The sequence below is a fragment of the Anguilla anguilla genome, chromosome 1 (assembly GCF_013347855.1).
Source record: "Anguilla anguilla isolate fAngAng1 chromosome 1, fAngAng1.pri, whole genome shotgun sequence".
Classification (NCBI taxonomy): Eukaryota; Metazoa; Chordata; class Actinopteri; order Anguilliformes; family Anguillidae; genus Anguilla; species Anguilla anguilla.
In genome coordinates, this window is record NC_049201.1 from 74745365 (window position 1) to 74758508 (window position 13144).

The following is a 13144-nucleotide window of genomic DNA, read 5'->3' on the forward strand; positions in this document are numbered from 1 at the left end:
AACTGTTGGATGTTCGTCGTCGGGGTCGCGGCCTTCAGTACCTGGTGGACTGGGAAGGCTACGGCCCCGAGGAAAGAAGCTGGATCCCCTCTCGCTTCATTTTGGATAAGCAGATGGTTAAGGACTTTCATGTCAAACACCCTGTACCACCGGGGAAAACGCCAAGAGGCGTTTCCTAGGGGGGGGGGTACTGTTGTAGTCTGTATTTCCCGGTCACTTGTCTCCCCAGTACTGTCTCTGTGTCTGTGTTCCCTGAGCTGCTTCACTCCCCTGTATTTGTGTGATTTCACTATTCGGGTGGTTCCGGGTTTTCGTGGTTTCCCCCCTTCTTTCCAGTCTCGCTTTACTTTCTTCCTGCTGATTTCTAGTTTTACTAATTTCTACTAATCCCTACTAACTTATAGATTGTAAAGTACTAACCTCGCTAATATACTAACATGTGAATATTACTAATGGACTAACACACACTAGTTTTGGGTTTTTGATAGTTTAGATCACTATACTAATACATTAACCAGTCTCCCCTTTTCCATGCTGCGCTGTAGCTCCGCCCCTTTTCTTTCTAGCCTGCTCTAACGCTGAGTTCTGCAATTGCCTGCACCTGTCTCTTGCTCTAACTGCACCTCTCTCTCTCTGCACGTGTTTTACCTGCTAAACCCAGGCCGTCTGTTATCATTGTTGTCTATGTGATTCCAGTCCGCGTTTTGTCAGTCCCCTGTCATTTAATTAGTTATCCTAATGTTCTTCACCTGGATGTTGTTTGTTACTCCGCCCTCACTCACGTAACCCCTCCTTGATTGTTACCTTCCCCAGTGTATAAATGTCAGTCTTTTCCACCATGTCCCTGTCAGAACGTTGATCAAATTCATTGTGCCGATTATTTGTAAGCCTTTGTTTATTGAGATTCTTGCGACACCCCTTTGCCCGACTTCGAGTTTGCCTGCCCCTTTTGGTTTTGTTTGATCTGGTTCGACCTTCGCTTTTCTTTGACTTCTCTTTTGCCTGCCCCTTTGTACCTTCGCTATTTCTGATCTCCTGGTTTTTGACTTTTTGCCTGTCTTTTACTTTTCTTTTGGAAACTCGATTCTGTACCGCACTCTCTCTGATCACCTGGCTTCGAACTTCGCACTGATTAAAGACAACGTTTTTTGGATTTCCCTGGTCTGCGTGTGGGTCCTTACACAGAACATCACAAAATTTTGCAGATGGTTTTTAGCCAAACAGTGTAAAAAAGTGCATTTCAAGTGGTAAGAAAATGGCGCTAGAGATAGGCAAAGTTGCCATCATGTAAGTGGCACTGGCAAGGCACATGCCTCAAGACCTGCAAGACGAAAGCAGAGAAGGGTGTTTTTGTAATGAAATGGAAATGATAATGAAGAGTGGCGTTTATATCCCCTGAACTCCGCCCATGTGCTCTGGTAACAAGTTTTTTTCTTTTTTTTTAACCTTCTTTGACCACCACCAGCTCTCAGCCAGCACTCTTCATTTGACCAGACAGGAACGGGCAACGGGCTTTCACACCAGATCTTTTGTTGTGTCGGTGTGGTAAGAGAGCCATGTTCTGATCAGGCAGTTTTCTATACAAGTCAAAGATGGTGCTTTGGCCTGTGCTGCAGTCTGCTGACTCTTCCAAGTGTGCATCATGTACTCTATAGCGGTTGTAACCAACCCATTTCTGGGAGATCTACCATCTTGTAGGTTTTCATTTCGACCCTAATTTGGCTCACCTGATTCTGCTAATTAGCAGCTCAATGAGATCTCTACACGTTGAATGAGGTGTGCTTTGCTAGGGTTGGAGTGAAAACCTACAGGACGGTAGATCTCCAGGAACAGGGTTGGTTACCACTGCTCCGTAGTGAAGATTTGGATTAAACCCACATGAACCTTTGGCCCTGCTTGTGTTGTGTAGGGCCTATGTGTTCAGGGCACAGAGCCAAGAGATCAAGGAGCGAGGAGGCAACCAGAGCAGTGGAATTGACTTCTACATCACCCAGGAGAGGGTCATCTTTTTGGACACACAGGTCAGATTAAACGCTGCCACTGTACAGTGCTTTGTCATTGCGTATCCTAGACCTACACGCACTGCTTCTACTACTGATGAGCTTAAAATATGTATGTACCACAGTGCCGGTAGCATTTACTGTGGATGAAATGCACGTTCCTCATAAGTTCTTGCGAATGCTCAGGCTTGAAATGCGAACTGGGTCTGTTGACAGGGTAAATCAGAGACGCTTGATGCTTGGATTTGGATGGATGCTTAGGTTCGTGTTTTCTCTGACATTCAGGGCCTGGGTGCCTAGGTGTGATGGTAACCATGGGCAGTTTTGTCAAATGTTAAATTTTAAAATGTAGTAGTGTACTGAGTGATGACTGTCATTAAATTAATAATTAACTTGAGAGAGCGGCTTAGCAATCAACTAGCACTTTGATCTGAAATCACAACTAAAGTTTTCCTGCCCTTGTGAGAGATGGCTGTTTTGGTTATTGATCTGTGTTGACACTAAAATTGGAACCACCCGTCCCTAATCTAATCCTCGAAATATATTAATCCTGCATAATTGTTAATGGATTACATTGGCTGTGTCTTTATTAATACAGGCTATATTAATACAAACTGTATTAAATTGACATGTTTGCTGACTAATCTATCCATAATATATGATTATGCAAGCTTGCCATTGAATATATTTGAACTAGCGGCACTTTTCATTCCATTCCTGACTGCTACACTATTTAACTCGTGAGATTTACCAATTAATGTTCATCGCCTCTGTGCTGCATGTAATGCCATGTTACAAATATGTCAAGTGGCTGTTATGTTGCCTTTATGCAGGGCTTATGAATATATTATGTATGAAAATGAAGTCGATGTTTGTCCATGTATTCCTATCTGTAAACACTGGTTAGAAGATTCCTGGCTATGACATGATGGTTTTCCTGAGATATGGTACTAATGAGGAATATTCTTCTACCCTCAAGCCCATCTTGAGTCCCTCCATTTTGGATCATCTCATCAATAACGACCGGAAACTTCCACCCGAGTACAATCTCCCCCATACTTATGTTGAAATGCAGGTCAGTATCGAGCCAGCAGGGGGCAGACATTTCATTTCTGTTTCAGGCTTGTTCTTTTTAAACCACAATGTCTTGCATTGTTCTGGGGGGAAAAGACTTACTTTTAGCCTAATTTCTGACCTAAATAGGGATGGTCTGATTTCAAGGCGCAGTTTCATGTACTTGCACTTTGCAGTTTTTTTGAACACATATTCTGAATGATGTTGTTTTTATACAACACTTTTCTCAAATGTCTTTGTACCGCTTATGTTTGCAATTTTGTTAAATGTTTTTGATGTCACAGCACTCTATTGCCAGACCTTTTTCCTCTTTTTTCACCTTCTTTTTTTAATGACCTTTCAACCGATCATGTATTTTTTTAATGGAATGGAACTGAATGCACAGCACTCTTCTTCAGTTAAAAAGAAGCCCTTCTCATTTTTCTTTTTTATGTACTGGCAGAATGTGTGCACTCTAGCACAGATACTTGGCCTTTTTCAGCCATTGCCAAAGGTAGATTAGCCCATGCCACAGCTTTGTCTACGGTCCTTATGAATGTGTAATACTTTGGCATCAACAGTTGATGGGTGCATTACAAATTTCTGGAGGACTGTTGTCTGTGTTGGTTTTTTGTTTAAATCTGTTACTATCCTGTAACTATGTTTCCGAACTAACAGGTTCCAGTTTATTTGTAAAGTTTCCATTAAGCCATAAGAAAAATAATTATGCTTGACTTTTCCAAATTTATAAATGGGAAAACAATACCATTTCTTTTTGATATGAAGTGTTTTGGAACGGTATGACTGGAGGATTGGGGGGAGGGGGGAGTGTTCCTTTGGAATTAGTATTCACAAATGCACATTTTATTGAAGGCCCACTAACTGGACTCCCACTAGCTTTTAGTAATCAGTGGTAGGATCTGAGTAATTCAGCCTTAAATGTACAAGCCAGCCCTGGTCAGTCTCGGTGAGAGAACCATTGTTGCCTCTGACTCCAGGTGGCGTTGCTAGTTATTCAATGTGTTGCTCCTTGCACAGCTGTATTTTACTTTGTTACTCTTAAATTTTGACAGGCTCCATAATGCTTCTACAGTCCCAACAGTACAGTCAGTACTTGTAACATAACAAGCAGGCATGCTAATATAGTACAATGAGCTGGATTTCCATCACTGTTTATTGGTGAACTTTTGAAATGTAAAATGACGGGTTAGTGACATCAGAAAGCAGGTCTCCAGCAACCAATACCAGGTCCTCCAGCAGTGGGCAGTATAAGCATTAAAAACTCATTCAAAGTCTCAGCAGAATAATTGATTCATCGGTTCATTAAACCTTTAATTAAATCTTGGAGATGCATTGAGGGCGAGATCCTTATTTTCAGTGCCGCTGCATTACAGAAGAACAAGCATCAGATAAGACGCGTACAAACAGATGTATTTAAACTTAAAATGAAGCTCTGGGATTTTCTTAGCTACTACAATGAGACCATCTTAAATGTTTTTAAAAAAAAATTTATTATAAAATAACACATTCTTATTTTCTTATATTTATTTCATAAGGTTCGATAAAGGTCGATTTTGATTGGACTGTGCCTTGAACATAATCACCAAGTCTATTATGCTGTGTACAACTGTAGGTCATGATGTCTTTTTTTATAAAAAGTTAGGATCAAATAAATAAATGGGCGACTTGTATAAGTGGATTGGCCTTCATTGTCTACCTGTGGTCTGTAGCATTTGTGGTATATTGCAGTCGGTGTGGCTGCTGACATCTCCGTTTTCATATTTTGTGACAGTCCCTGCAAATGGCCGCCTTTCTCTTCACCGTGTGCCATGTGGTGATTGTGGTTCAGGATTGGTTCACTGACATCAACCTCTACAGGTATTTTCCCTTGTACAAATCACAATGTTTGAAAAAGATTAAATGGAAAAAGTATTAATGTATAGAGATTGTTTTAGTAAAATCTGTGATAGATAATACAGATTATGGTGTCAGACTCAGCACAAACACCAGCCATATGCAAGCACTGTTTAATCCCCTTAGAAGTCGATGGCAACTGCAGTTATGTTTGTCCAGTTTCAGGGGTCTCTTGACTGCATCTGGATTTAGTTGTGTCTGGCCAGTGTACATTTTTTATTAAACAAGGTATTCTAGTCTTTCACATAAAGCACAGCCAGGTCTGGTTTCATATTGTGTCATTGACTGTGAAGCACTCATATTTAGCTGTTATACTTAAATTAAATGCCTTTCACCCCTCACACTTTCTGTGATCTCTACTTTTATTAAGTTAAAAAATGTGTGAGAATAAAGTATTTATTTTGAATGTTTCTTGATGTTTTGGGAGTAGATTTATTTCCTAGCACTATAGACACAAAAAAAATAAAAAATAAAAATGGTGTTTATGCTGTAGACTCCGATCCTATTTCAAAAGTTCTTTGTCCGTGTCTTTACACAAACCTGTTTAACTTGAGCCTCCAGAAGCCCAGGGGTTGTACAGCTAAATCATGAAGAGTGAAGAGTTAGAAGAGCTGAATGTAGCTAAGCTCAAAAAATGAAGTGCGTGTTTCCCTGTTCCCGTACACGAGTGCTTGCGGCATCATTGCAGTCAATTCCAAACCAGGTTCCTCCAGACCGCGGAGATGCTGAAGCCGTCCACCCCGTCTGCCAGCCACGACAGCGCCGGTTCCTCGGGCTCTGAAGAGGGGTCTGAGTACTACCCTCATATCGGTGAGCTCTGTTCCGTGCCAGTGATGGGGCCCAAGCAGGTGCATGCAGACAGACTGTAGGTAGATGGGACATACTATAGTAATTTTGGTTGAATTATTTTAATGAATTTCCCCCATTTAAACAACCCCCCCCCCCCCCTCATCCCAAGGCATCTCTCTCAGTCCCAGCCCTCCTCCTCCATCCCACACAAACTGCAGGACAGTACGTTTTGATCCGGAATGATCCAGAGTTTTTTTTTTTTTTTTCTGTCTAGTGTTCCTGCAGAACAAAGCCAAGCGGGATGATTTCTGTCCACGGAACCTGAAGAAGATGCACATGACCATGGACAAGCTGATGGCCCACTCTCACCTTAAATACAAAGGTGAGAGTGTGTGCGTGCTTGTGCGTGTCGTAATAGTAGTGTGGAATAGTGGTCTTCAGGAGGCACCAGGAAGTCACGGGAGTAAAAAAAAAAAAGACTCCCTGAAAATAGTGTAATGGTGAAACAGACTATCAAGCTAGCAGACAGTAAATCACCCCAAAATATTTTTTAATTACATGGAAACAAAAGGGACTATTGTATGGCTAATTCTGTTAAGGAATCCCACAACCGTAAAGCGCCTGGCTGTCTGTCTGTGAACACATGTCTGGCTTGACTGCTGTGTCGCTCCCCTGCCAGGCACACTGTCCATGCTGGACTGTAACATCTTCCCTGGCCTGGGGCGGGACTACCTGGAGACCGAGGTCAACCTGTTCCTGCTGCCACAGCTTGAGAACGAGGGGGAGGACGCTTTGACCAGGGGAGGTCTGAGAGCGATCAAAGTCTCACAAAAACACGGCGTCATAACGTTATCAGCGCATTAGCAGCGATAGCAAATGTAAAGCAATCCTCGCTGTGCAATTAAATGAGAGGTGAACATGGTATGCTAAGGACCTGGCAAACAAAACAGACCTTTTATCGCTGTTCAGTCACCTTTATTTCTGCTTTTGATTCCTGCTGATGACGTTACTCCCAAACAATGCTGCAGCCAAGGCCTTATCTTTTGATTTATGCTAAAAGCTATAAATGCCGTCACAGTTGCCGTCAGAGTTTTTGCAGACCCAGACAAGAGTGAAGCTGGCTTCAGCTTGTAGTTTTTATCCTTCTGCCTAGTCTCTCTACCCCAGTGTCAGTCTAACATATTTCTGTGGTGTGTCAGGGCCTGGCTCCACCCCCCTGTTTTCCCTGCTCCCTGGTTACCGGGGACACCCCAGCTTCTCCTCGCTGGCTACCAAGCTGCGCAGCCAGGTCCTGGCCATGTCTCGCTGCCAGCTCTCCCACACCATCCTCACTGAGAAGAACTGGTGAGTGTCCCCGCATAGCACACCACCTCGAAGGAACTCATTTTCCCAATGCTGCTACTTAACAGGTAAAATATCCCTTGTATGAAAAGGAAATAATGTAAATATGGAAATAATTTCAGAAATATTTACTAATAATCACCCCTTATTTTGGTGTTTTATGCATCTGGGTAACCTGCAGGACTGGTGTTTTCTTTTTTTGGAGAGGAAGCTGAATTATGGGATGTACAGAATGCTTATATTAATTTCCATTTAAACCAAAGAGCCTGCATGTCCCCTAGTTCCCCTCTGAAGCAGCTTAGTGAACATGTGATGAATCCAAAAAATGACAGTAATACAGGGAACTGAACCTGACACCGAGGTTTTGGTCAATTCCTGTTTCGCTTCGGCCTTTTCATGAAATTAACGACAATGATTTCCCATAGAGAATCTTAAATTTCCTGAATTGACCGATTTTTGCAGCGCGAACTGACCCCAGCCCTGTATTGACACTGTGTGTGTGTGTGTGTGTGTGTGTGTGTGTGTGGGATCTGGTCAGGTTCCACTACGCTGCTCGGATCTGGGACGGGGTGAAGAAGTCCTCGGCGCTCTCCGAGTACAGCCGGCTGCTTTCCTAGCGTCCACACAAGCCTCTGCGATGGCTGCGCCTTACAGTGGATCGCCGTGGAAACGGGACACCCTGAGCTGCTGGAGGGGACCAGAGACACGTTCGGCTCCGGGGGCAATGGAGCAATCCACGTTCCTGAAATAACCACGGTTTCACCAGATACAAGCTCTCCTGGATCTGCTGAAGACCGGATGTGACGACGTGCCATGTTCTCACCTGGAGCATTTTGTGGGACTGCTCCTGTAGCACGTGCCTCATTTCGGAAGAGGGAACCAGATGTAGGCTTGTTTCCCACAAGCCATAGTCACTCATGTTTTTAGAAAGCGAGCATTGACAGAAGGGAAACATCCAATTTAACAACAAAAAGGTCAAACTCAACGTAGTGCCATCAGTTCATAAAGAATGAATGCATATACTGTGTTTGTGATCATGATTTATTCTGGAAAAAAATATGTAGACCTGCAGACATACAGCATTAAAACATGTATGTACAGATTATATTGGCTACAAAATGGTGAACTTCACTGTGCCTTACATGTGACATAAATTAGCTTAATTTTAAATATAAAATACCCACTCCAACCCTGTATGTGCTATACCAGTCCCAAACAGAACAGAACATGGATTGTTTCCCTGAAATGTAGATGATTGTCCTTCTATAAAATAAGTCAAACCAGCTATGTATTTGTCCATGGTGTGAATACATTTTCTGTATAGACCTGTTGACACATCCACATAAAAATTGAAAAAAGTACTATATATTCCTAAAGAATATACAAAGTTTAATTCCCATGAAAACGTCCTCATGAACTTGTAATGTTTGGCTCTTTCTGTTAAGGATAAAAAAGCAAGATACAAAAAGTGGTATAGTCAAACGCTCAGCGATTGCCTGGGTACATTTTGATGTCAAAGGGGAATGCCATTTTAAACTGAGTGTCCTCCTGATGAAGGACATAAAATGAGCCCTCAACCTGACTCCATACTTGTAGTGCATGCAGAGATACAGCCCTGAGTTACTGCACATGCTCCAGGTACCTGCTTTACCTGCTAATGACTAGCTGCAACCCTGTGGTTCCATCTTCGTGTGAATTTAAAGCCCTAAAAATGTTGAAAAATTTGAAACTCACCATTCACAGTTGGCATACTTCAGTAGATGTAGCTCTCAATTAAAACAAGCACAAATTAAAAAAGGTAATACTTTTTACAGTTGGAACAGCTGCTAGCCAAAATCTCTCTCTGACGGGAGTCCGATCAATGCCCCCTTCGTCTATAAGAACTACCCCCCCCCCCCCCCATTGTAGTTCTTCAAAAATGAACTGGTAAAGGAAAATTAGCCCCTTTCTCTGCTGATATCTTTGTTCAGAGATTGCTTTTGCCAGTCACTGAGAGAATCATCTGGTAAAATCAGTTAAATGGGGTTAATGTTGTTTTGCAGTGGAATTCCCTTTTAAAGATCACATATTTTTGTTATACTGCATAAGACAACAGAAGATCAGAAGTAATTTTCCATAAAGTCACATGAACTGGTCAGAAGTTGACTCTTGATACATCTGTCTGCAATGGTCTCATCGTTGTGCTTGGGCAGCTCTCTCTCCATCGTCTCCTCCAGCTGCGGGAAGTCGTAGAGCTGCAGGTTGAAGCTGGAGACGAGGAAGACTGCGGGAGATGGCACCCCGCTTTCCTGGAGGCCTTGGAGAAACAAAATAGTACAAAACAAACAAGCAAATTACAGATTTAAATGGTCATCTGTCCCAAACGTCATACTGCTCATTCACTATCCTCAAACAAGCAATGGTACTGGCAACTTTCCAAATTTTGCACTGGAATTGCTGTGGCAGAGGATCCACTTCTACAACTCACATTGACCCCTACCTTTGATGCAGTCTTGCCGAATCAAACTGAGTGTTTTGTCCTTGTCAAAGCCCTTCTTCCTTTTCTCTGCATCTAGGTCACTGTCGATCTTTGAGCGAACAAAGTAGAACCTCTTCTTCATGCCCTGAATCTCAGTGGCCAGCTTCAAGCTGCTGACTTTGAATCGTTCTGAGGCAATGATGATGAAGAAATCATATCGCTGGAATTCTACTTTTTGAAGGTACTCGTCTACTTTGAAGTTGGGTGTCCCGATCCCAGGAAGGTCCCACACTTTGACTTGGGGATATTTAGGGTGGGGGTACACAGTTGGCTCCATGGTCGTCTCAACCACACCGGTTGGAGCTGCCCCCTCGTCTTCATCCCCCAGGCCCAGGAATGCATTGACAAAGGTGGACTTGCCAGAGCCGGACTCTCCCGTGATGGCAATATTTAATTCCACACGGTCAAGCTGCTCAAAGTAGTCCTGGATCTTAGCCACCGCTAAAGTCAAGGTCTGGTTTTCCAGTGCCTTCCTGACCTGCTCCACCTCATCCTCATCCTCATCCTCATCAATCGAGTAGTAATCCTCAGCCATAGTCAACTTAATAAGGAAACATAGACACAAATGACAAAAAAAAAATAGTTTAAGATGATAGATGAAATAAAATTGAAGCACAACTATACCAAACATAATTTTGTATTTTTAAGTGACAATGTTTTTTTTTTTGTTTTTTTTTTTCCAAAATCAAACTCTACCTTGCTCGTTTCTCCAAACTTACACCATCTCGAGGCCAGTCATTTGTACACACCATTCATCGACCTGTGTGCGTGAAAATTGAAATGCATATCAATTTTTAAAAATAAATAATATTCTGGGGATTCATTTATGGTACGTTCCTGAGCACGGATTTGATGCTAAATTTGAGGATTGGGCCAAATTAAATTCACTTGAAATTGACGTGAAAACAACCCCTTACAAAAATAAATAACTGCAGTTCAACCATAGCTGTAATGACTAATTAGTGCACTATTACTGCAGTATTATGCACTATTTAGGGCACATTTGTTATTGCAATATCACTGCAGTTTCACTATTTCATGTGCAGTACTCATGAAGTAAAACTCTTAACTGCATTGTAGGCTACTGTACTTTAGTTAAACTGCAGAATAACTTACAGTATCTGCAGTATTTTTGTAAGGACTGCAGCAAAAATAAATCATAACAACAACAACAATCGATACCTTATGGTTTAAGGTTTTAAAAATTAAGATCAATGCGTAATTTAAATGTACATCTGACGTCATAATGATTGATATACAAAAACGCTATATAGCTGAGAGCTGCATGCGAGCGAGCGTTAAGACTTGTATTGACATCTACGTTGCAATAAAATAACCGTAACAAATATTAAGGTGTGCAATAAGCCTAATGTTCTGAGATTTAGATCGTTGTCCAAGTAGGCAACGCGAAGGACACTGAGTCTATTACTCGAAGAGAGGCCACGTATAAAGTAAAATATCGGAAACTAAGGAACGACAAAACCAGGGAACAAAATGTATCTCGTGCGCAAGAAGAGGCAAAAACTTTGGCTTGCTGTAGCCTTTGCATTTTCTTGATTCTAATGACCTAAAAATGGCTCCGTAAATGTCCAGGTTGCAGGAAAGTAGCTTTCACAATACTCGGAGACTTTTTTGTAGTAATTATAAATAGCGTATGAACTTGCAGGCCTAGGGAGACGCAGGGGAAATCGCTGCGAATTGGTGTAGACTCTGTAAGAACGTGACTTTAACGAAGTATGTCGGTCGTTATGTCGAAATGGTTAGATAAATGTTGACATTAGCCTGCATGACAAGCAGTACAAGAACTTATTTTAAATAGCCTAGGTTAAATCCTGTTAAACTTACCTAATGCTGCTCTTATTCGGATTGTGTTCATTCTCCGATCAGGGAAGTGTTCATTAAAAACCGGTTATGGCTTCTCAATTCTAACGCACAACGTGCACGGGCGCGACGATGCTTAAGTAGGCTAGAGTTTCGATTTCGAGTTAAGAATTGAATCTCAAAGCGCGCTGTAACGACCCAAATTCTTCTGAACTGTGATTACTCCAGTGCAGAAATGGCACCAAAATAGCGAAAACTTATGAAAACGAAACCGAAGGAAATGTATCACCGCAAATAAATAAGTTAATACGACAGTGGACACGACAGCGAAGAAAAATAAGGGGTAATTCAGGACTCCCCACAATGGCCACTAAAACTGACCGTCTGGTAGATAATGAAGAATTCAAAGACAGAACAAATGCTAACGAGCTAAATCTGCATTGTGTTAATAGCCTAGGTTTAATGGAAAAAAATTACTATGAAAGAACTTAAACGTGTTCAACAAACTAATTAGGAGCCTGTTATTCCCCTCAGCCCTTAATTTTGTCAGTACTGTATAAAGTATTTACCTCTTTTTATGCAGTTGTTGTTTGCAATATAGCACAATAAGCAGTGTTAACATGGGACTTCTGTCTTAGTTGTATGCATAGCTATTTCCAGAGGTGGACAATCCAGGTTCAGAAAGTAAAAGTTCATACCAGGATTTTGTTCCAGTCACCTGGATTTGCTGGATTAGCGCCATTCTTCAGCCAGGAGGTAGAGCTAAATCAGCTGACTGACTTCAGGGGTGGATGAAATACATGGCAGGACTTTTACTTTCTGACCCCTGGAATGAAAACCAGCATACACAGGAGGTCAGCAGGACCGAATTTAATGGGATGTAGGCTACAGTAAAGAATTAAAAAAAAAAAAAACCGATCGAAATTGTCACTCATTCTGTGCTACAGTTTTAACACATCAGTACCTATTGACTGGGACGTCCATTACATGATGATGCGTACACCCTCTTGTTGAAAATGTGATACGGTTGTCAGAAAAGAGCAAGTTAATTCATGGAATCCCTGTAACATGATGTACTGCATCACAGTAACATGCACACGGCTAGCTGCTTTCCTAGCGTTCACACAAAACGTTGCCATGGCTGCACCATACAGTCGTGGATCGCCATGGAAATGGGGGACCCTGAGCCGCTGGGAGGACCAGAGAGGGACACGTTCGAGAGGGAGCGAATCCGCATGCCTGAAATGAACACGGTTTCACCTGATACAAGCTATCCTGGATCTGTTGGAGACCAGATGTGACGGCCCTCCATGCCCTTACCCCGCGGGCGCATTTTGTGGGACAGGTACTGCAGCATTTGCGCAGTTTGGGAAGATGGAACCTGATTTAGTTGACTTTTCCACAAACCATAGGCACTCTTGTGTTTTCAGAAAGTGAGAATGGCAGAAGTGAAACCCTCATGTGTTGTTCGGGTCAATATTAACCGTTTTCTGTTTTTACTAAAATTTACTAAATTTTTCAAGGTAAACATGACTTATACCACCCATGTCTTCATTAGAGTGGACTTTTTTAAAAATACATAAATAAAAACTTTATCCCAAAAAACAAATGACACTTTATTTGTTAAATGTAATCTTGCAGAGGTAAATGGCAAACATTAACCATATATGTTATCTGTGTTGTTTGGAATTCAAATAAAGACAACATA

The 13144-nt window shown here is 41.9% G+C and overlaps 1 protein-coding gene across 4 annotated transcripts; it reads right to left on the bottom strand.

Annotated features, from left to right (window-relative positions):
* Positions 1-8120: 8120 nt before the first annotated feature.
* LOC118221597 (T-cell-specific guanine nucleotide triphosphate-binding protein 2-like) lies at positions 8121-11804 on the bottom strand. Of its 4 annotated transcripts, XM_035406936.1 has the most exons (5): positions 11461-11804; positions 10335-10375; positions 9577-10156; positions 9221-9393; positions 8121-8263 (listed from the first exon to the last, which is right to left on the bottom strand). In XM_035406936.1, the coding sequence occupies exons 2-5, from the start codon at positions 10365-10367 to the stop codon at positions 8252-8254; spliced, it is 798 nt and encodes a 265-aa protein (XP_035262827.1). In that variant the 5' UTR covers positions 10368-10375; positions 11461-11804; the 3' UTR covers positions 8121-8251. The 4 variants fall into 4 exon arrangements, with proteins under 4 accessions (XP_035262827.1, XP_035262742.1, XP_035262900.1 ...); XM_035406851.1 differs by having other exon boundaries at positions 8121-9393; XM_035407009.1 differs by having other exon boundaries at positions 8121-9393; positions 10312-10375; positions 11461-11800.
* Positions 11805-13144: the final 1340 nt, after the last annotated feature.